We start from the raw sequence: 24,743 nt of genomic DNA on the forward strand, positions 1-24,743 counted from the left end.
AGTCCTTAATTGGAGGTCAAAACGTGTTATAAATAAACCTTCAGTTTTACATCAATTTTTTAGCCAAAATTTTAGCTTGTTTAGATTTGTTTAAGTTGTAAGCAGTAACGCTAAAAAAACAAACATTTTGCACGTGTTTTGTTACACTCATATTGTACGCATATTGGAAGGAATTGTCTTCAAAAGTAAACCCCTTTAAGAAAGCTGTAATGTTGATCTGGCATCTTTCTTGTAACGTTGCGTCCCTGCACACTTTGCTCTCCCCTCCTGCAGGGACGTGCTGTCACTCATTGCCGCAGCCGGCTCCTTCCATGCTGCCTGGTGTCCCAGCTTTTCTCCACATGGGTATCTTCTCCTCTTGCCTCCCAGGGTCTGTGTGCGCGTCACAGCATCTCCGAGAGAGCCTTTATGGAGTGATCGTGCGCTGCTGCCCTTCTCTTAAATGGCCAGCGTGCCACTCCTGGGAAGTGCCTTTCAGCCTATCGCTCAGAGGCACACGGTACTTAAGCCACAATCCCTCTAAGCGAGTCAGTCAGTGTGTTCTGTCTAGTTAGTTGTCAGCTCACCTGCCTCCCTGTCCCGCTTGTACCTGCCTGTCCCTTCCTGCCCGTACCTGGCTACCAGCCCGTCCTGCCCTGTTGGCACCTGGTTCCAGTCCCGTCTTGCCCGTACCTGGCTACCAGCCCGTCCTGCGCTGTTGGCACCTGGTTCCAGTCCTGTCCTGCCCGTACCTGGCTACCTGCCCGTCCTGCCTTGTTGGTACCTGGTTCCAGTCCCGTCTTGCCCGTACGTGGCTACCAGTCTATCCTACCCTGATTGCACCTCGTTCCAGTCCTGTCCTGCCCATACCTTTCTACCTGCCTGTCCTGCACTGTTGGCACCTGGTTCCAGTCCAGTCCTGCCAGTACCTACTACCAGCCCGTCCTGTTCTGTTGGTATCTGCTACCTGTGTGTCCTGCCCTGTTGGTACTAGTGACTGTGTCCGTCTTGGCCTTGCCATCTGCCTCAGCCACTCTGGTGGTCCCAGCCTTGCTTGTGACTCTGCGCGTCCGTTCAGCCTGTACCTGTGTACCAGTCCACCTTGTCCTGTTGGTACCTGCTACCATCCTGGCCGTGCCATCTGCCTTGCCAGTGACTCTGCCTGTTCGTCCTGCCCTGTTGGTGCTAGAGACTCTGCGTGTACATCCTGCCTTTGCTGTCTGCCTCAGGCTACCCTTGTGGTCCCTGTCTACACTTGAGACTCGGTCCTGCCACAGTCCCAGTCTTTATTCCACAATAGGTCTACGCCCGGGGTCTCCCTGTGGTCCAGTGGGTCCACTTTTGCTCCCCGCGGTACCATCCCTAGCTGCGAGCGTTACATTTGTGCATTATCCCAGCTGTTGAAGTAAAGCTTTACATGATGTCTCTTTAGGGCTAGATGGCGACGTGTTGCATGACAAAAAACATGTGTGCAATATTCTATTCTAGAGCTGTGATTTTGCTGTAAAAAAATGGCTAAATCGCAGATAAGTTGCAAACGAGTTGCAGTCGCGTATATTACTTACCTTGAGGACCAGTCAAGCAAATGTGAAAATGTGTGTCACAGTCACAAGAGCTCGCAGGTCGCAATACAACAGCATAGATGTGATCACAAGACACTAATGTCAGGGTCGCCTGCTGCCGTGTGGCCCTAACCTTAATGTTTGCAGCTGCTTTTCCAGGTGTATAGCTCTGGGGGAAGCAGGGACACAATAGCTCCGGGCTTGGCTGTGTGGGGATGGAAGGTCCTCCTACCACATGGGAACACAGTTACTGGTGTTGTGATGTTTCGGGCTCAGCTCTTTATAGGCTGTGGGGTGGTTGCTTTGTTAAATTATAGAGTTTTGGAACCATTTTAAATGTTTGCTGATATATCCATAGGCAGAAGGATATGTACATTACACACTCAACAGCCTCCAACAGGAGCTCGCTCAGGTCGCTGCTGTCAATCTGTGACTGCGGCATTAAAATTATTCGACCATGGAAAAGGGAAGGGGCCCATTTTGGACACCAATAGTTGCCATTTTAAAGAGAACTTGTCAGGTGCAGTATGTACCCAGAACCACGAGCATTTCTGGGTGCATATTGCTAATCCCTGCCTAAGGCCCTGTGCGCACTTACCGGATTTTGCCGCGGATTTTTCGCGGATTTGCTGCATGTTTCGCTGCAGAAAATGTTCATAACATCTCTGCAGTGAATCACCAGCAAATCCTATGGAGAAAAAAAATCCTGTGCGCAGTAGGCGGAATTTGACAGCTGCATGTTTTGCTGCGGGAATCCCGCAGCAAAAACAAGTGCATGTCACTTCTTTTCCGCACGTCGCTGCGGGATTTCACTCCATTGACTCCAATGTAATCGTGAAATCCCGCAGGGAATAACGCAGGCAGCAAATTCTGTGCGGTTCACTGCATTTTCCTGCGTTATTCCCTGCGGTATTTCGCGGTTTACCTGCGGTAATGTACATCGCTTGTCTGCGGTTTTGCAGGGAAGTGATGTCATTACAGGAAGAGGAAGCGGAGCAGAGAGTAAACAAACACACAGATCACACACACACAGACATCACACACACATAGAACACACATAGAAAGCAAACGGACATATAGAAAACAAAGAACATGGGCTCCGCTGTATTTTTACCGTCCAGCCGAGGTAAGCACACAGCGGCGGCCCGGTATTCTCAGGCTGGGGAGGGAGAGGGGCAGGGTTAATGTCCCCCGCCTCACTCCCCCTCCCGCAGCCGAGAATATCAGCCGCAGCTGCCCCAGGACTGTCTCATGCATTATGCGGCAGCACCAGGAGTGTCCTCGGCTCTTCCTGCCGCCGTGTAGCAGTGGCGGTCAGGGTAATATAACAAGGGATTAATGATGGGGGATCACCGCCATTAATTCCAGGCTTGATCATGGCAGCGTCTATGTGACAGCTGACATGATCAACCCGTAAGTAAAGTGAATAAAACACACCGAAAAATCCTTTATTTTAAATAAAACCAACAAGCCTCGTTCACCATTTTATTAACCCCTCCCGCACCAAAGCTCCGGCATAATCCACAGCTCCGACATAATCCACAGCTCCGGCTCCGGCGTCCTGCACTGCTGACATCCAGCCGCGACTGTCACAGACACAGGCTGAATGCAGCAGACAGCAGAGGTAATTACCGGTCATTTCCCACGGCCGGTAATGTGAACTCACTGCCGACCGTGGGAAATGCAGCGATCTGTCCTCTATCTATCTATCATCTATCTATCCCTCTATCTATTCTTCTGTCTCTTTATCTATCTACTATCTCAGAATTAAATGACTTTTTTTTTTTTTCAATGTGCTTTATTGCATTGAATGCAATAAAGCACATCCCAACCCGCACGCGGCAAAACCGCGGCAATACCGCGAATAATACCGCGGTAAAACCACAGCAAACCGCGGCAAACCGCATGCGGTTTTCGGGTGCGGTTTCCCGCGTTTTTTTACCGCGGGTGCGGTAATCTTTGAGAGCATGCGGAATTTTCTCAAGAAAATTCCATTTCCCAGTGCGCACATAGCCTTACTGTCCCTGTATCTAGTAGCACAGATAAAGAGATCTTTATAAAAAGTATTTCTAAAGATCCTTTACGATATGCTAATGAGCACGAGGACTAGTTGCAAGGGCGTTAGTTCCTGCACTCATTACGCCCTCTTACCATGGTAGCACACCCACTGGGGCAAGCTAACATGCTATTCAATGCCTATTGCCCAGCATCATTGGCGGTGACGCACGTACCTGTGTCTGTTGTCACCGCTTCAGATGCCCGGTTTAAGGTCAGTGCACATGATCAGAATACCCCACTCTTCCAGTCATGCACACTATGAAGCATGGTGTATTTGTCCCGGCTACAGAAAAGTGTAGTGCGCATGACCGGAAGTGCCAGGACACTGATCATGTGCACTGATCTTAAACCCGGTGCTCTGAAGCGGTGACAACGGATACAGGTTCGTGCGTCACTGCCTATGGCACTGGGCAATGGGCACTGAATAATATGCTAGCACATCTCTGTGCGTGTGCTAACCGGGCAAACTAGTCGGGGGATATAACAACCTTGTGACTAGTCACTGGCCTCATTAGCATATCATAAAGGATCTTTAGAAATACTTTTTCTAAAGATCTCTTTATCTGTGCTAGTGTATACAGGGACAGTTAGGCAGGGATTAGTAATATGCACCAAGAACTGCTCATGGTTCTGGGTGCATATTGCACCTGACAGGTTCCCTTTAAGTCTCCTAGGGAGCCCAGGCTTAAACTAATTACAGACTAAGAAAGTACAACACAACAATTTTTATTTTTTTTTTAAAGAAATTTTAAAATCTTTTTTTCACTACTTAAATAAAAAAAAACAATTGTTTGATATTACCATAAATTACGGATGTAAGAAAATTCTGTAATGACGACCAGTAATTGTCTCCAGATTTTTTAGAATCCTGGATAATTATGTAGTGATCTATGAAGTGCAGGAGATTGGCAAAGCAGAGATGATCTGGTAATGAGCAGAGGAGCATAGAAAATCCGCTAATAATCGGTTTTCCAATAGCTTTGTATCACTTGTCCACGATGTAGGTAATAAATGAATGATCAGTGGGGTCCACCTCCCCAATTATGACGGTGGTCCGCAAGTTCACTCTATGAATGGAGGATGCAGCTGTAGTCTCAGGTGTCACTGCTTTTTTACACAGCAGAATTGGGGACCACCATTCTCATGATCTGTGGAGGTCGCAGTTGTTTGATCTCTAGCGATCATACAGATTTCTTTCCTCATATCATATATTTTATTAAAAAAAAAAAACAACATTGGTAATCTTGCAGTTTTCACACTCTCCACTGGGGCTTTGTTTAGACTCCTAATTCCTGTTTCAGGAAACGCCATATGGACATAGCCACAATGAGCAGACTCTGACCCGGTGTTTTATATTGAAGTATCTGATAAATAAGTGAAAAGGTCATTGTGAAGGCAGGAGAACAGGGGGAGCTGTGACATCACCTATTGTGATTGATGGATCCTGTCCTATGTTATCTACTGTGCATAGAGATGCTATCAGTCATTTTAATTTAATCCTGCCTCTGATGATAAGGAAACTGCTGAAAACTCTTTCTGAAAAGACAGGAAGTATGACTCTGAGAAAACCCTAATGGCTAATGTGAAAATTGCAAGATTATGTATTATGGCTGGCTGTATGTGGACTGTATGTGACTTCCAATGGGGTTTGGGTTCCAGGATCAAGTTCCAGTTAAGTGCGAGATCCGAAATGAACTTTATCTAACATCCCGAACCCGGGAAACCCGAACTTCCATCTCTAGTTTTGGGTTCAAACCCCACTAAGAACATCTGGAAGGAGTTTGTATGTTCTCCTTGTGTTTCTGTGGATTTCCTACGTGTTCTTCAGTTTTCTTCTCCCTACAAAGACATAGTGATAGAGAATTTAGTTTGTGAGCCCCCATGGGGACAGTTGTGATGATGTCTGGAAAGCGCTGCAGAATATGAAGGTACCATAAAAGCATAATAATAATAAATAAAATTAACAACTATTTCTTTTTCGCTCCTAATTGGGAGACCCAGACAATTGGGTGTATAGCTACTGCCTCCGGAGGCCGCACAAAGTACTACACTTAAAAGTGTAAGGCCCCTCCCCTTCTGGCTATACACCCCCCCGTGGGAGCACGGGTCCCTCAGTTTTTGCTTTGTGCGAAGGAGGTCAGACACGCACGCATAGCTCCACTATTTAGTCAGCAGCAGCTGCTGACTATGTCGGATGGAAGAAAAGAGGGCCCATACAGGGCCCCCAGCATGCTCCCTTCTCACCCCACTTTCTGTCGGTGGTGTTTGTTAAGGTTGAGGTTCCCATTGCGGGTACGGAGGCTGGAGCCCACATGCTGATTCCTTCCCCATCCCCATTAGGGCTCTGGGCGAAGTGGGATTTTACCGGTCTCCAGGCACTGAGACCGTGCTCCATCCACAGCCCCTGGAGAAGCCGCTGGATATGGAGCTGAGTATCGTCAGGGACATGGCCCTGCTCCGTCAAGGTACTCTGTGTCCCCGTGCATACGCGCGCACACCGCAGCATTGCTGGGTGTGTTAGTGCGCCGGGGACAACAGCGCTGCTGCGCTTGTGCCATTTCCTCACTTCAGCTTAGCTGAGTGGGTAGACTCAGGGAGAACGGTCGCGCCGGCCACTGGGACTGCGACGCGGCTGGGACTTGTGGTGCGCCGGGGACTTCCGCGCTGGCCGTGCATATATCACGGCCGCGCTTATTACTACAGTCCCCGGCTTTTGCGGCCTAGTTCGTTCGTTCCCCGCCTCCGCACCTGCCAGTCAGGAGGAGGGCGGGACGCTGTACAGAGCATCAGCGCTGAGGGCTGGAGTCTTTTTTACATACTCCAGCCCTCACACCAGGCACAGTAGGACGCAGTTTCCCGCACTTTGTTTGTGGCACGCCCACGGTCCGCCCCTCTTCACAGAACGCCGGCAGCCATTCCTGCCTGCACGCTGAGCTGCAGAGGGGAGACGGGGAGACCCAGACACGGGATTCTACGGCCTCATACCCGCTGTTCAGCGGGCGGTAAGCAGCCCTCAAGGGCTCACCCCCACTTGTGCCGTTTGTATACTGAGTATTTTGTGTTTGCAAATACTTTGTACTGTACGGTCGCTGGTGATTCTCGGCTATATACCCTCCTAGATTACAAGGAGGCAACAGCATGTCGTCCGCAAAACGCAAGGGTGCCAAGGCACAGACATTATATGCTGCCTGTACCGCATGTGGGGCTGCTCTACCGGCAGGTTCCACTGACCCCCATTGTGTGCAGTGCTCGGCCCCTGTGCAACTTGCACAGCCGGGGCCTCTGCTGGACGTGACCCAGAGTGTACCACCTGTGAATGCTGTCCAGGTGACAGGAACGGAGTTTGCAGCTTTTGCTGACAGATTGTCTATGACCATGTCAAAGATTCTTGAAACATTGCAGTCTAGACCAGTATCTCAGACCATGGACACTGTGGCATCATTGCTCCCTGGTCCCCCTCAGCTGGAACACTTCCAAGCTCCGGGGGTGTCACATGCACCCCAGGGTGACGATTCTGACTCAGACAACAGTCCCAGACAACCTAAGCGGGCTCGTTATGAGGGGCCCTCAACTTCGTCTCACTGGTCAGGATCCCAGCGGGACGAATCTATGGGTGATGGGGCGGATGTAACTGATCAAGATTCTGATCCTGGGGCCGCTCTCAATCTGGATACACCGGATGGTGACGCCATAGTGAATGATCTTATAGCGTCCATCAATAGGATGTTAGATATTTCCCCGCCAGCTCTTCCTGCGGAGGAGGCAGCTTCACAGCAGGAGAAATTCCATTTCAGATATCCCAAGCGTAAATTAAGCACTTTTCTGGACCACTCTGACTTTAGAGATGCAATCCAGAAACACCACGCTTATCCTGAGAAGCGGTTTTCTAAACGGCTTAAAGATACACGCTATCCTTTTCCCCCTGACGTGGTCAAGGGTTGGACCCAGTGTCCCAAGGTGGACCCTCCAATCTCCAGGCTTGCAGCTAGATCTTTAGTTGCAGTAGAAGATGGAGCGGCACTTAAAGATGCCACTGACAGGCAGATGGAGCTCTGGCTGAAATCCATCTATGAAGCTATTGGAGCGTCGTTGGCGCCAGCTTTTGCAGCCGTATGGGCACTCCAAGCCATTTCAGCTGGGCTTATACAAGTCGACTCGGTCACACGTACATCTGCCCCGCAGGTGGCACCATTGACCTCTCAAATGTCTGCATTCGCGTCTTACGCGATTAATGCTGTCCTGGACTCTTCGAGCCGTACGGCGGTGGCGTCAGCCAACTCCGTGGTTTTGCGCAGAGCCCTGTGGTTGAGAGAATGGAAGGCAGATTCTGCTTCCAAGAAGTGCTTAACCAGTTTGCCTTTTTCTCGCGACCGATTGTTTGGGGAGCGTTTGGATGAAATCATTAAACACTCCAAGGGTAAGGACTCATCCTTACCTCAACACAGACAAAACAAGCCCCAACAAAGGAGGGGTCAGTCTGGTTTTCGGTCCTTTCGAGGCTCAGGCAGGTCCCAATTCTCCTCGTCCAAAAGGACTCAAAAGGATCAGAGAGGCTCAGATTCTTGGCGGACTCGGTCACGCCCAAAAAAGACAGCAGGAAGAACCGTTACCAAGACGGCTTCCTCATGACTTTCAGCCTCCTCTCTCCGCATCCTCGGTCGGTGGCAGGCTCTCCCGCTTTGGCGACATTTGGCTGTCACAGGTCAAAGACCGTTGGGTGAAGGACATTCTGTCTCACGGGTACAGGATAGAGTTCAGCTCTCGTCCTCCAACTCGTTTCTTCAGAACTTCCCCACCGCCCGACCGAGCCGATGCTCTGCTGCAGGCGGTGGCCGCTCTAAAGGCGGAAGGAGTGGTGACTTCCGTTCCTCTTCAGGAACAAGGTCACGGTTTTTACTCCAATCTGTTTGTGGTGCCAAAGAAGGACGGGTCCTTTCGGCCCGTCCTGGATCTAAAGTTGCTCAACAAACACGTAAAAACCAGGAGGTTCCGGATGGAATCTCTACGCTCCGTCATAGCCTCAATGTCTCAAGGAGATTTCTTAGCATCAATAGACATCAAAGATGCTTATCTTCACGTGCCGATTGCGCCAGAGCATCAGCGTTTTCTACGCTTCGTTATAGAAAGCGAACACCTGCAGTTCGTAGCGTTACCTTTCGGGCTGGCAACAGCCCCTCGGGTCTTCACCAAGGTCATGGCAGCAGTAGTAGCTGTCCTGCACTCGCAGGGTCACTCCGTGATCCCGTATTTGGACGATCTACTTATAAAGGCACCCTCTCAAGAGGCATGCCAACACAGTCTGGACGTGGCACTGAAGACTCTCCAGAGTTTCGGGTGGATTATCAACTTTTCAAAGTCAAATCTAACCCCGACCCAATCACTAACATATCTTGGCATGGAGTTTCATACTCTCTCAGCGATAGTGAAGCTTCCACTGGACAAGCAGTGCTCTCTGCAGACAGGGGTGCAATCTCTCCTGCAGAACCAGTCCCACTCCTTGAGGCGCCTCATGCATTTCCTAGGGAAGATGGTGGCAGCAATGGAAGCAGTCCCTTTCGCGCAGTTTCATCTGCGCCCTCTGCAATGGGACATTCTCCGCCAATGGGACGGGAAGTCGACGTCCCTCGACAGGGATGTCTCCCTCTCTCAGGCAGCCAAGGACTCTCTCCGATGGTGGCTTCTTCCCACCTCATTGTCAAAAGGAAAGTCGTTCCTACCCCCATCCTGGGCGGTGGTCACGACAGATGCGAGCCTATCAGGGTGGGGAGCAGTGTTTCTTCACCACAGGGCTCAGGGTACGTGGACTCAGAGAGAGTCCACCCTTCAGATCAATGTTCTGGAAATCAGAGCAGTCTATCTTGCTCTGCGAGCCTTCCAACAGTGGCTGGAGGGCAAGCAGATCCGGATTCAGTCGGACAATTCCACAGCGGTGGCGTACATCAACCACCAAGGGGGAACACGCAGTCGGCAAGCCTTTCAAGAAGTCCGGCGGATTCTGACGTGGGTGGAAAACATGGTCGCAGTTCCGACTACCTTATGTGTTCCCACCTCTGGCATTGTTGCCCAGAGTGCTCCGCAAAATCAGGTCCGACTGCCGTTGCGCCATTCTCGTCGCTCCAGACTGGCCAAGGAGGTCGTGGTACCCGGATCTGTGGCATCTCACGGTAGGACAACCGTGGGCGCTACCAGGCCGTCCAGACTTGCTGTCTCAAGGGCCGTTTTTCCATCTGAATTCTGCGGCCCTGAACCTGACTGTGTGGCCATTGAGTCCTGGATCCTAGGGACCTCAGGTTTATCTCATGATGTTGTTGCCACCATGAGACAGGCTAGGAAACCATCCTCCGCCAAGATCTACCACAGAACGTGGAAGATATTCTTATCTTGGTGCTCTGCTCAGGGAGTTTCTCCCTGGCCATTTGCATTGCCTATTTTTCTTTCCTTCCTGCAGTCTGGGTTGGAAAAAGGTTTGTCGCTTAGCTCCCTTAAAGGACAAGTCTCTGCGCTATCCGTATTCTTTTAGAAGCGCCTGGCGCGACTTCCTAAGGTACGCACGTTCCTGCAAGGGGTTTGTCATATCGTTCCCCCTTACAAGCGGCCATTGGAACCCTGGGATCTGAACAAGGTTCTGATTGCGCTCCAGAAGCCACCTTTCGAGCCTATGAAGGAGATTTCCTTTTCTCGGCTTTCACAGAAAGTGGCTTTTCTGGTGGCGGTCACGTCTCTTCGGAGAGTGTCAGAGCTGGCGGCGTTATCTTGCAAATCTCCCTTCCTGGTGTTTCACCAAGACAAGGTAGTACTGCGTCCAATTCCAGAGTTTCTTCCCAAGGTGGTATCTTCCTTTCATCTCAATCAGGATATCACTTTACCATCTTTGTGTCCGCATCCAGTTCACCAATTTGAAAAGGGTTTGCATCTGTTGGACCTGGTGAGAGCACTCAGGATCTACATCTCCCGCACGGCGCCTCTGCGCCGTTCGGATGCACTCTTTATCCTGGTCGCTGGTCAGCATAAAGGGTCGCAAGCTTCCAAATCCACCCTTGCGCGGTGGATCAAGGAACCAATTCTTCACGCCTACCGTTCTGCTGGGCTTCCGACTCCTTCTGGACTGAAGGCCCATTCTACCAGAGCCGTGGGTGCGTCCTGGGCATTACGGCATCAGGCTACGGCTCAGCAGGTGTGCCAGGCGGCTACCTGGTCGAGTCTGCACACTTTTACCAAGCATTATCAGGTGCATACCTACGCTTCGGCGGATGCCAGCCTAGGTAGACAAGTCCTGCAGGCGGCGGTGGCCCACCTGTAAGAAAGGGCTGCCTGACAGCCCGATCACGAGGTATTCTTTTACCCACCCAGGGACTGCTTTTGGACGTCCCAATTGTCTGGGTCTCCCAATTAGGAGCGAAAAAGAAGAAGGGAATTTTGTTTACTTACCGTAAATTCCTTTTCTTCTAGCTCCAATTGGGAGACCCAGCACCCGCCCTGTTTTTCTTAGGGTATTTGTTTTTCGGGTGCACATGTTGTTCATGTTGATAAGTTACGTTCTCCGATATTGTTTATCGGATTGAATTTGTTTTTGAAACAGTTATTGGCTTTCCTCCTTCTTGCTTTTGCACTAAAACTGAGGGACCCGTGCTCCCACGGGGGGGTGTATAGCCAGAAGGGGAGGGGCCTTACACTTTTAAGTGTAGTACTTTGTGCGGCCTCCGGAGGCAGTAGCTATACACCCAATTGTCTGGGTCTCCCAATTGGAGCTAGAAGAAAAGGAATTTACGGTAAGTAAACAAAATTCCCTTCTTTTTTAAAAAATACACATAACACAAAAGCCTGATTAAAACTGTAGGTCTTCTTCTGATGACAGCTTCACCTTAAGCTAATAGGGTCTCTGTAAACTATATTGATTTGCATTGCATGATTTTTGATCCCCAATTTTTTCATCTTCCTATTTTACAGCAATTCTCTAACCAACGAGGAAAATAAAAAGATTTTTGGCAAGTGTAACAATCCTAATGGACATGGTCACAATTACAGAGGTAAGGAAATTACTTTATATGCAGAAATCCAACAAGCACATTCCTTCTCCTCTTACCCAGGCACCTTTCGTCTTGAGAAGGTTACAACACCTTCACACAGCTACAAGTTTTTTTCCTTGTTCCCACCAAAAACGCTCTGTTCGACCCACTTTTATCTGCAGTAGTGTACAAAACTTGCACATGATTAAAGTGTAATGCCGGCGTCACATGGGACGATATATCATGCGATCGCACCCGCCCCTGTCGTTTGTGCGTCACGGGCAATTCATTGCCCGTGGCGCACAAAATCGTTACCCCTGTCACAGGTACTTACCTCCCGAATGACCTCGCTGTGGGCGGCGAACATCCTCTTCCTGAAGGGGGAGAGACGTTCAACGTCACAGCAATGTCACACAGCCGCCGGCCAATAGAAGCGGAGGGGCGGAGATGAGCGGGAGGTAACATCCCGCCCACCTACTTCCTTCCACATTGCCGTCGGGACACAGGTAAGCTGTGTTCGTCATTCCCGGGGTGTCACACAGAGTGATGTGTGCTGCCACGGGAACGATGAACAACTGGAGTACAGAAGGAGGACCGACATTTTGAAAATGAACGACGTGTCAACGAGCAACGATAAGGTGAGTATTTTTGCTCGTTAACAGTCGCTCGGAGGTGTCACACGCTACGATATCTCTGACGATGCCGGATGTGCGTCACTAATAACGTAACCCCGACGACATATCGTTAGATATATCATACCGTGTGACGCCGGCATTACTGTCCTGTCAGGTGACTTTTAAAAATAAGCTGTCATGTGTAGTATATACATTATTTCTGGCCATTATATGACTTACACCTATGTTTTTAGTGGCTAACAATATAAGAATAATGGAGGAATCCAATAATTGAATGTGAACAAAAATCAAACAAATTCCTAAAATGTCAATATTTATTAGATATACATTAACTCCTTAAGGACAAAGCCAGTTTTATACTTAATGCCCAGGCCATTTTTTGCAATTCTGACCAGTATCCCTTTATGAGGTTATAACTCTGGAACGCTTCAACGGATCCCGGTGATTCTGACATTGTTTTTTCGTGACATATTGTAGTTCATGATAGTTATAAATTTAGGATGATATTTTTTGATTTTATTTGTGAAAAAATCGGAAATTTGATGAAAATTTTGCAATTTTCAAACTTTTAATTTTTATGCCCTTAAACCAGAGAGTTCTGTCACACAAAATAGTTAATAAATAACATTTCCCACATCTCTACTTTACATCAGCGCAATTTCTGAAACAACATTTTTTGGGGTTAGGAAGTTAGAAGGGATCAAAGTTCATCAGCAATTTTCGATTTTTTTTCAACAAAATTCACAAAACTATTTTTTTTTAGGGACCACATCACATTTGAAGTGACTTTGAGAGGCCTAGGTGACAGATAATACAAAAAAATAACCCCATTCTAAAAACTGGACCCCTCAAAGTACTCAAAACAACATCCAAGAAGTTTATTAACCTTGCCTCACGAGAACTAAAGCAATGTGGAATGAAAAAAATATATATATTTTACCTAAAAATGTTGCTCTTGCGCCAATTTATTCACTTTTTGAAGAAATAACACAACAAAATGGAACTCACAATTTTGTTACTCAATTTCTTTTGAGCACGCTGATACCCCAAATGTGGTCAGAAACCTCTGTTTGGACAAATGGGAGGGCTCAGAACAGAAGGAGTAATATTTAAGTTTTGGAAAGCAAATTTGGCTGAAAAAGATTGCGAGCACCATATTGAATTTGTAGGGCCCCTAAGGTACCTAAACAGCAGAAACCTCCCACAAGTGACCCCATTTTAGAAACTAGTTAGATGTTTGGTGAGAACTTTGAATCCTTGGGGGCTTCACAGAATTTTATAACGTTGAGCTGTGAAAATAAAAAAAATACATTTTTACCACAAAATTGTTACTTCAATCAAGTAGCTTTTTTTACAAGGGTATCAGGAAAAAATGCACCATAAAATTAATTGTGCAATTTCTCCTGAGTATGCCAGTACCTCATATGTTCTGGAAATCAACTGTTTGGGTGCACGGCAGGGCTCGAAAGGGAAGGAGCGCCATTTGACTGCAAAATTGGCTGGAATCATTAGCAGGCGCCATATTGCTTTTGGAGAGCTCCTGAGGCACGTAAACAGTGGAGCTCCCCCACAAGTGACCCCATTTTGGAAACTAAACCCCTCAAGGATTTTATCCAGTGGTTTAGTGAGCATTTTGAACCCACAGGTACTTCACAGATTTGGATAACCTTAGGTCGTCATATTGAAAATTTTCATTTTTTTTCACAAAAATCTTGCTTTAGCACCAAATTTCTCACTTTCTCAAGAGGAAACACCAAAAAATGAACCCCACAGTTTGTTATCCAATTTCTTATGAGCACAGGGATACCCCACATGTGGCCAAAAACCTCTGTTTGGACAAACAGGAGGGCTTGGAATGGACAGAGCACCATTTGAATTTTTGGAAAAGCTGAAATAGATTGCGGGCACCATGTTGCATTTGCAGGACCCCTAAGGAACCTATACAGCAGAAACCCCCACAAGTGAAAACTAGACCCCTCAAGGGTTTTATTCAGGGGTATAGTGAGCATTTTGAACCCCCCAGGGGCATCACAAAAATGTTGTTCTAGCAGCAAATTTCTCACTTTTAGGCTATGTGCCCACAATCCGGTGACACTGAGTCTGCGGAGATGTGAGTGATGGCCACGGCCACAATCCAGGTTCGGGCCGCTGCTGCCTTTAACTCTATTCTATCTGCAGAGAACTCTCGTTTCCGCAGCATAGATTGAAATTCTGCAGCGCCAGATGTCAGTTAATGCTGTGGAGAAAATAAGCACAGTGGCAGGAGATTTCTAAAACTCCTTCCACTGTGCTTCTACTATACAACGCAGCATTATGGATGCAGCGAAAGCACAGCATCCAAAACGATTGAAACCCTAATCACAGGCACGCAGCCTAAAAAGCTAGGATGGATGGACAGATAGATGTCAAACACATATATAATGTCCCACCCCCCTGCATATTGTAAGCTGGCACCCTTTAGTGACTTTCATGTGACACTAAAGGGTGCCTAACCTTATAAATAATTTAAAAACAAAACGTGGGGTCCCCCCATTTTTGATAGTCAGCTAGGGTAAAGCAGAAGGCAGCAGCCTGCAAACCACAGCTGGCAGCTTTACCTTAGCTGGTGATCCAATTTGGAGGGACACCAAAAGGTAAAGCAGACATCTGTGGTTTGGTATTCTCAGGGTGGGAAGGTCTATGGTTTTGGCCCTTCCTAGCCTAAGAATAGAAGGCCGCAGCCGCCCCAGAAGTGGCGCATCCATTAGATACGCCAATCTTGGTGCTTTTCCCCAGCTCATCCCGTTGCCATGGTGGGGTGGCAAATGGGGTAAGATATGGGGTTGATACCAGCTGTGTAATGTCACCTGGCATCAAGCCCTGGGGTTAGTGATGTCACGGCATCTATCAGATACCTGACACTCCATCAATAATAAAAAAATTAGATAACAAAAAAATTTTATTTGGAAAAAATACTCCCTAACACATTTCCTCTTTCACCAATTTATTGAAAAGAAAAAAATCTGTTTCTGGATATGGGGATACGCTTAGGGAACGTATCCACCATTTTCTGGAAGTGGAGGCCCTCCATGTGAGGAGTGTGAGTGCAGCAGTACTGCACTCACGCTCCCTGGGTCCACAGCAGCAGTGGGATCCTGCAGTAAGCTGTGTCCCTGCGTGCAGAGAGCCAGCTGATAGCCGCTGTCTGCGCATGTGGCCAGCATTGCTGCAGAAGAGAAGGAGGGGCGCGTGGGGCCGACGCTGCAGAAGGTAACGGGGGAGACCAGTGGAGACTGGGGGGTGACAGCCTGACAAGGGGTGACCTGGGAGGACTTTCTGTGCCATCTACATGTCAGATGGCACAGAAATCAAAGAAGAAAAACGAATGCGGCGGGACACGACTCTTGCAGCGGTGGACATTTTAGATCGTCGGAAGGGTGACGGGGACAGGGACCGGGGGGGGTGAGGAGACTTTGGCCACACCGAGGACCGGGGGAGGACATTCATCTCCCATCTGAGATGTTTGATCATGTCAGATGGGAGATGAATCATTTTTTTACCGGAACTGCATTAACTGTCACGTCGTCGCTGTTGCACAGTTTGTAACGGCAATCACGTGAACGGGGACCGGAAAAAATCAAACCTGATCATGATCTCCAGGGTCTCAGCTACCCCCTAGCTGAAATCCCGGAGATATTCCGACGCTGGGGGGCGCTATACACTTTTTCTTGAGCCGCCGTTAAAAGGTGTATTGGTGGTCGCTAAGGGGTTAAAAAACAATTGTCAATACATCACACAATGGAGATAGGCAGGGAGGAGGAGGCAGGTAAGCAGTGCTGCAAAATACAATCAAGTTTCACCTATAAGACCCTGTTGTTGCCCCTACTAAGGCGCCCTACCTGGTCGCTGAGGTTGGCCCTCTAGATAACAAATTGTTATGTATGGTGTTTCTGTTGGCTTGACTGATGCTGGTTGTGAAGAGGTTAAGATTCTTCCTGAGGATGTTTCTGGGCTCCCTCTAGTGGCCGGTGCTGGAAGTGAATGAGGTTCTCTGACAGCTGCAGGGCCTGGCTCTAATCCCCGTGGTCCAATCATGTCCAGCCTTGATGTATAAAGGAAGGAATTTTGCCTCAAACAGATGCCGGTGATATTGCTTTCTGTGTCAATCCTGCTCCAGTGAACATGTCCTGAACACCAGGTCCTGCTGTTATGTCAGCCGTGTGCCTGTGAACCGCTGGACATTTTTCCAGTGTGCTCCAGCTTGGTTTTTTTCCCCTTGGACATCTCCAGTGCTGTCTGCTGCAGTTTGTCTGCTTTTTTGGATGCACTTTTTGCCTTTTTTCCTCGTCCTCTTGATCTCTCTTTTGGAGCCTGGGATAAGTACTTTGTCTTCTTTCCTGTGACTGATTGGTTTTCATGCATTTTTCTCTTGTGTGCAATGTTTATTTGATTCTGTTTCCATTGGTTTTGAAATGCTATGGAAGCTGTTTATTCTCAGTGAAAAAACACAGAGTGGAGTTTTTTTTCTCTCTGTCTGAACATGGTTCTGCGTTTTTTTTGCTCAAATATGCGTTTAGGTTCCATTGTGTTCCCACTGATGATCTGTATCAAAAGGACATTGCGAGAATTCAGTGAAGGCTTTTTTCCATCTTTTTTGCATATTTACTTTGGTTGTACTTAGTATACTGCTCCTATAGGACTGCTCATTATCAGTCTTGTTGACATTAATTATTTTTCTGCCTATGGCAGTTGCTATTTAGCCAATTTTTGAGACAACCTCTCTTGGATGCTAATCCTGCCTGGTGTCCTGCACAAGAGTCCCCTGATGTAGTGGGTGGAGGAACGTGTGGTCCTAAGGGAATTTTTGTCATCAGGAGTTGGCATATATTAGGGTTTTTGCTGGCAGCACCCAGTGATCTATCCTATCCTTTGGTGTCTTAGTTAGCAGGGCCTCTCTTTGCTCAAGTCTATTCCTAGCCAACTGTGTATTGTTTGCTTCTTATATCATAGTCAATATATGTTGGGGGCTTTAATTATCCCTTTGAGGCTGCTCTGAGGCAAGTTAGGATTCCTTTCTTCATCTTTGAGGCTAGCTAGCTTCTTAGGTGGTGACGAGGCGTCTAGGTAGAGTAGACATGCTCCACCGCTACTCCTAGATGTGTATATATAGCCAGGGGGTTGCTGCCAGTTAGTTTCCAACTACTCTTGTGCTCCATTTTGGGGTTTACCTTGTTACCCTTGAATGGGATGTTTTCGAGAACGTCAGTGGTCTCCAGACCATAACAGCAAATGGTGCCCCCCACTCACCGTCAACTCTCCATAAAGAGTCCCTGAATATGTCCCTATACCACAATGTGGAACCAATACAACAAACAATTTAAAAAACAAGCTTGATCATCTCATATTGATAACCAATATTTGTAACTTGGCCCCCAATTTGCAAAAATCAGTACCAATACACCAATCCACACAAATCAATTATATCTCACATAAGGTGACATAAAATGCTCACACGTGTCAGAAATATCAAGCAAAGAAAAATCGCTTCCCTTAAGAAGTCAGATGCCATAATGTGGGCTCAACGAATTTCGCCTGCCTTACAGGTTCATCAGGAGACTTTGTTACATGGGATGGATGTCCCATCCACTACATCCTGGGACATCCAGGGCACCCTACACTCTGAACAAACAAATCTGTTATTAAGGCTATTATAAAACAAGGAGGCGGCTCAACTTCTGATCTCAATTTGTGCAACATCCGCTGTGGTCAGGGCTCTACTTCAAGCACAATTTGATTTGGTTTGGGAGATCAAAGTGGGCTGGTAGAGTAAGTATAAAGTTCATGAATGACAACTAAAGACCTTATAGTTAACGTCTAGATAAGAAATTGTTGGAAGACCAGTGGGATTGTATAAAAGACACCAAATTTAGGCCATTATGAGGAGTAGTAAATTGCTGTGAATGAACCCATTTTGTTTTGGAATAATGGTGGTAGGAAAAGGAAACCAGGGCATTTTTTCGCTAAATGGAGCATGAGACAGCAAATCCTGAGCATTTAGACTATTGCCTGGCAGGAATCTTCTCCACATCTGGTACCAATATTGCTATAAGGAACATGTAACCCACTAACAGTAACTTGTCTTTTTTTTTTTCTAGTGGTTGTCACTGTCCGAGGAGAAGTAAGTACAATTTATTATTTTTCTTTTCCAATATCGCTTGTGAGTAAAATCCCATATTTCTCAGCACAGTCACCTTCCTGCTAATGTACTTGGATTTCAAATACAATGTTCTCTCTTATGTACCTTATTTTTTGGATTATAAGACACACTTTTTTTCCCTGAACATTGGGGTGGAAAATAGAGGGGAGTCTTATAAGCTGAATGTAGCCTACTGGGGGGTGCGGGGGTAGTGGAGCAGGGTCATAAGAAGCCAGCAACCGCACAATTGGGGCAATGCCATGGGCCCTGGACTATGAGGAGGCGGTGGACTGGTAGCTCGAGGCAGGCACCAATAATCTTCCGGCAACAGAAGCGATGGACTTCAGGTAAATTGCATCAGAGGCGGCGCATGTGCAGATTGAGATCTCGGCTCTCTGAGATCTCAGTCTGCACATACGCCACCTCCAGACCCATCTTCCTGAAGTTCATCGCGTCCATCACAGGGAGATTAATGGCACATCACCGCCAGTCCACCCCGTCTTCCCAGCTCAGGGCTCACAGCATTGCCCCACTTGTGCCGCCGTCAGCTTCCTATGACCCCTCTCCACAACCCCTCGAAGCTACATTCGGCTTATAAGACTGACCATAAGACTACAAGACGGACCCCCATTTTCTCCTATAAATTTGGGCTGCGTCTTATAATCCTAAAAATACAGTAATTAGTGTGGCTAAGGAAATTGATGTACTCTGTAAGAACTTGGAAATCCAAAGATACAAAGAATTAGAAATATTTTTTCAATCATTAAAGTGAGTCCAACTAGTTTAATGGAACCATTAAAGTAATTCCCTGAATAGTGGGAAGCATTAAACAGAGCGAGGTTCCCCTATAACGAATAGCATTTCGGAGACAGCATAAGGGCACATTTATCTACATTGTTGCGCCTGGATTCTGGCTCCAGATTTTATTGGCACATTTTATAATGGTCACATTTATTACACACTCCTCAACAGTGAAATTGAAACATCAAGAAGGAAAAGTTGTGGAAGTATGGATATCACAGGACGGATACATTAGTTAATGATATGCAAATAATGAAAATAATGGAAACAACATTTTCAGAATTTATCAGTATTCAGTATTGAGTATGAGCGCCACATGCAGAAAACCTGGCACTTAACCTTGGCATAGTTCCCTTTTCAATTGCCGACCAATGACGACTCCCAGATGTGCATGACGGGAGACAGGTCCGTTGACACTGCAGGCCATGGTAGCACATTTAGGGCACTCAGCCTGCTCACAGTAGCACGAGTAACCTGTGGCCTGGCTATGTCATGTTGAAAAATGTCTCCTGAGACACAGTGGAGAAACTGATTCCACAATTGATATATTCTGTACTACAAATGAAATGGAACGACATATACCAAGCCTAAAGTGTCACACATCGTCTACACAAACCATGAGAAGGAGATTTTATAACTTTGGGCTACGAGCCAGATGTCCAGCTACAGGTGATCCACTGACCTCATGCCACCGCTCTCAAAGTCTTTCATGGTGGAGAGCAAGATGGCAATAGGAATGATCAGCTAGTCTCTTCAGCAATGGGTCCCGCTTTTGTCTTCGATACAATGATAGCCAGGGATTGGTCTGGAGACCACTTGAGCATTGCCATGAAGAGGCCTTCAGGAGGGAACATCACAACAGTCTTACTCCTAGGATTATGGTGTGGAATATCCTTTAGTTTTCATTCCAGGTACACTTACAGCTTGGCCTTACATTGATTTGGTGGTGGAACCAGTGGTACGGCCATTTCACCTAACTCTTACAGTTATTCTGACTCCAGGTCTCATATTGCTTAGATTCTGTGAGCAACCTGCATGGCCTAAACTTGCTACCATAGCCTGCAGTGTCTTGGACTTCTTTGTCATTGAGCACATCTTGGATGTTACTAGTCGGTAATTACACAGGGAGTTGCCAGCAGTGGATCTTGATAATTTGCCCAAGTGCATTAAGTGTGGTAGAACATACCCCTCAGATGACCATTAATAACCTTATTGATAGAACCCAAGGCTGTGTCGGGATTTCTGCACACGGCGCTTACTTGACACTGAATAAATCGAGATGTTTTTAAAATTTTCTTTCAATTTTTCATCCCTGACATATAATATATAAATATAAAAAAAAGTTTGGGCACCCCTATTAATGTTAACCTTTTTTCTTTATAACAATTTGGGTTTTTGCAACAGCTATTTCTGTTTCATATATCTAATAACTGATGGACTGAGTAATATTTCTGGATTGAAGTGAGGTTTATTGTACTAACAGAAAATGTGCAATCCGCATTTAAACAAAATTTGACCGGTGCAAAAGTATGGGCACCCTTATCAATTTCTTAATTTGAACACTCCTAACTACTTTTTACTGACTTACTAAAGCACTATATTGGTTTTGTAACCTCATTGAGCTTTAAACTTCATAGGCAGATGTATCCAATCATGAGAAAAGGTATTTAAGGTGGCCACTTGCAAGTTGTTCTCCTATTTGACTCTCCTATGAAGAGTGGCATCATGGGCTCCTCAAAACAACTCTCAAATGATCTGAAAACAAAGATTATTCAATATAGTTGTTCAGGGGAAGAATACAAAAAGTTGTCTCAGAGATTTAAACTGTCAGTTTCCACTGTGAGGAACATAGTAAGGAAATGGAAGAACACAGGTACAGTTCTTGTTAAGCCCAGAAGAGGCAGGCCAAGAAAAATATCAGAAAGGCAGAGAAGAAGAATGGTGAGAACAGTCAAGGACAATCCACAGACCACCTCCAAAGACCTGCAGCATCATCTTGCTGCAGATGGTGTCAATGTGCATCGGTCAACAATACAGCGCATGTTGCACAAGGAGAAGCTGTATGGGAGAGTGATGCGAAAGAAGCCGTTTCTGCAAGCACGCCACAAACAGAGTCGCCTGAGGTATGCAAAAGCACATTTGGACAAGCCAGTTACATTTTGGAAGAAGGTCCTGTGGACTGATGAAACAAAGATTGAGTTGTTTGGTCATACAAAAAGGCGTTATGCATGGAGGCAAAAAAACACGGCATTCCAAGAAAAGCACTTGCTACCCACAGTAAAATTTGGTGGAGGTTCCATCATGCTTTGGGGCTGTGTGGCCAATGCCGGCACTGGGAATCTTGTTAAAGTTGAGGGTCGAATGGATTCAACTCAGTATCAGCAGATTCTTGACAATAATGTGCAAGAATCAGTGACGAAGTTGAAGTTACGCAGGGGATGGATATTTCAGCAAGACAATGATCCAAAACACCTCTCCAAATCTACTCAGGCATTCATGCAGAGGAACAATTACAATGTTCTGGAATGGCCATCCCAGTCCCCAGACCTGAATATCATTGAACATCTGTGGGATGATTTGAAGCGTGCTGTCCATTCTCGGCGACCATCAAACTTAACTGAACTGGAATTGTTTTGTAAACAGGAATGGTCAAATATACCTTCATCCAGGATCCAGGAACTCATTAAATGCTACAGGAAGCCACTAGAGGCTGTTATTTTTGCAAAAGGAGGATCTACAAAATATTAATGTCACTTTTATGTTGAGGTGCCCATACTTTTGCACCGGTCAAATTTTGTTTAAATGCGGATTGCACATTTTCTGTTAGTACAATAAACCTCATTTCAGTCCAGAAATATTACTCAGTCCATCAGTTATTAGATATATGAAACTGAAATAGCTGTTGCAAAAACCCAAATTGTTATAAAGAGAAAAGGTTAACATTAATAGGGGTGCCCAAACTTTTTCATATGACTGTATATATATATATATATATATATATATATATATATCCTGTGACTTCCAAGACTCCATCTCATTTTATTTGGGGTGTTGTAAGTTCCATTTTGCAGAGTGTCATTTTATTCTAAGGAGAACATTGAATTGTGACATCTGCTAAGTTGGTTCACATGGCGAATTGAAAAATGTGCCAAATTTTTTGATGCTGTGCGACAGTGTTTAGTCTCCAATTAATTGCAATTAAACCACACAAAAGTTGGTCTAAAGAAGAAAAAAGTCTAGCATTCACTAAATATATAAAACTATGCGTCTATCATCTTTAGATTTAGGCTAACTCTATATATGTCACTTTTAATAAATCTGTCCGATAGTTTAAAAACAAACTGGAAATTGACTCCCTCAATTTTTTTTCTCCTCGTGCAGATTGACCCTATCACGGGGATGGTGATGAATCTGACTGACTTGAAGAGATACATGGAGGTAACAGTGATTTTTTATTGTATGCTGAAAGTGGACAGAAGTTGTGGGTAATACTTCTACCCCATACAAGTCAATCTAAACCAGGGGTCTCAAACACGCGTCCCGCGGGCCGCTTGCGGCCCCTGAGGCTGTTTGTTGCGGCCCGCAGACCCCGTGACAATCGCGGCTCTATGCTGAGGGTCGGCGCCGGCAGGAACTTTACTGCATTTGAATCCATCTGCGGTGCCGCGCAAGGAGCTGTCAGTTCTATCCCAGTTGCTGCTGCTGTCTGCCAATCAGATGCAAGGAGGTGACGTCATACAGCGACGTCACTTCCTTGCATCTGATTGGCAGGCAGCAGCCATTGGTCCAGACACAGCTCCTCTGCGCTGCACCGCAAATGGATTCAAATGCAGTGAAGTTCCTGCCGGCGCCGACCCTAAGCACAGAGCCGCGATCATCACGGGCCGCGACAAGCAGGTAAGGTACGTGCTCAAGTTCAGGACCCGCTGCGTGCTGGACACAGCGCGTCCTGATCGGCGGGGCCGCAAGTCTACTCCTTAGGAGACCGCAGCTGCCCGTGCCTGCGATCAGGGGTTCGGGCCGCTGCGGTCTCCTCGCTGTGCTCTGCCTAGGGAGGACGCTTCAGACGCCGCAGCATAAATTCACATGCTGCGGCCTCTGGAAGCCACACCGCAGTTCCGTTTTCACTGCGGGCCGTACACGCACAGTGGGCATGGGATTTTTAGAAATACCATGCCCACTGTGATTTTACCATACATAGCAGGGTTTTGGATGCAGCTGAAGCATGCTGCATCCAAAACTCTGCAAGTACTGATCGTGGGCACACAGGGAACGGAGGAAAGGTGAGGAGATTTTTTTTTTTTGTTTGCGTATTACTAAAGGATGGGCAGAATACTACAGGGATGGCCACAATACTACAAGGGTGGGCAGAATACTACAGGGATGGCCACAATACTACAAGGGTGGGCAGAATACTACAGGGATGGCCACAATACTACAAGGGTGGGCAGAATACTACAGGGATGGCCACAATACTACAAGGGTGGGCAGAATACTACAGGGATGGGCACAATACTACAGGGATGGGCAGAATACTACAGGGATGGGCAGAATACTACAGGGATGGGCAGAATACTACAGGGATGGCCACAATACTACAGGGATGGCCACAATACTACAAGGATGGGCAGAATATTACAGGGATGGCCACAATACTACAAGGGTGGGCAGAATACTACAGGGATGGCCACAATACGACAGGGATGGGCAGAATACTACAGGGATGGCCACAATACGACAGGGATGGGCAGAATACTACAGGGATGGCCACAATACTACAAGGGTGGGCAGAATACTACAGGGATGGCCACAATACTACAGGGATGGCCACAATACTACAGGGATGGCCACAATACTACGGGAATTGGCAGAATACTACAGAGCACAATACTACAAGGATGAGCACAATACTACAAGGATTGGAACAATATTACTGGGCACAATACTACAGGGCACAAGGATGGGCACTATACTACTGGGCACAATACCACAAGGATGAGCACCTTACTACAGGGCACACGGATGGGCACATTACTACAAGATTTTGGCTAAGATTACTATATGATGCTGCTAATTGTAAAACAATTACAAGAAGGTGATAAAATGTAAAAAAAAAAAAAAAAATCCTAAAGCATGACTTTTTTTATTTACATTAAAAATGCTTTTCTGTATATAAACTTAACAAAAAAAGTGCACGTTTGTTATAATAAACAAGCGAAAAATGTTTACAAAAGTGATCCAAGATGTATAGAAAAAAAAACATGGATTCATTAAAAATGTTCACTTTGTCCTGCAAATAATGCGGCCCCCCTCATTTTTTTTTTCTATATGCGGCCCATGCACCCAGCTGAGTTTGAGACCCCTGATCTAAACGTTTGCTACTATGGTATTAGGAAGAAAAAGTTATAATTCAGCCATTTCTTTCATTTATTACAGAAAGCCTGAGAGATGCAGTTATGTGTTCCCTACCCAAAACTTGTAAGAATCTGGGCCATCTTATGGCAAAGCAGAAAGGAAGAGTCTTTAA

The 24,743-nt window shown here is 46.5% G+C and overlaps 1 protein-coding gene across 1 annotated transcript in view; it reads left to right on the forward strand.

The window, feature by feature from the left end:
* PTS (6-pyruvoyltetrahydropterin synthase) overlaps window positions 1-24,743 on the forward strand; it is a 37,083-nt gene that overhangs the window by 5,783 nt on the left and 6,557 nt on the right. The window contains exons 2-4 of the mRNA XM_075326410.1: window positions 11,547-11,626; window positions 18,375-18,397; window positions 22,598-22,654. Coding sequence (XP_075182525.1) covers window positions 11,547-11,626; window positions 18,375-18,397; window positions 22,598-22,654 — 160 coding nt within the window. The remainder of the gene's footprint in view (window positions 1-11,546; window positions 11,627-18,374; window positions 18,398-22,597; window positions 22,655-24,743) is intronic.

This window comes from Anomaloglossus baeobatrachus, chromosome 10 (genome assembly GCF_048569485.1).
Source record: "Anomaloglossus baeobatrachus isolate aAnoBae1 chromosome 10, aAnoBae1.hap1, whole genome shotgun sequence".
In the NCBI taxonomy this organism is placed as follows: Eukaryota; Metazoa; Chordata; class Amphibia; order Anura; family Aromobatidae; genus Anomaloglossus; species Anomaloglossus baeobatrachus.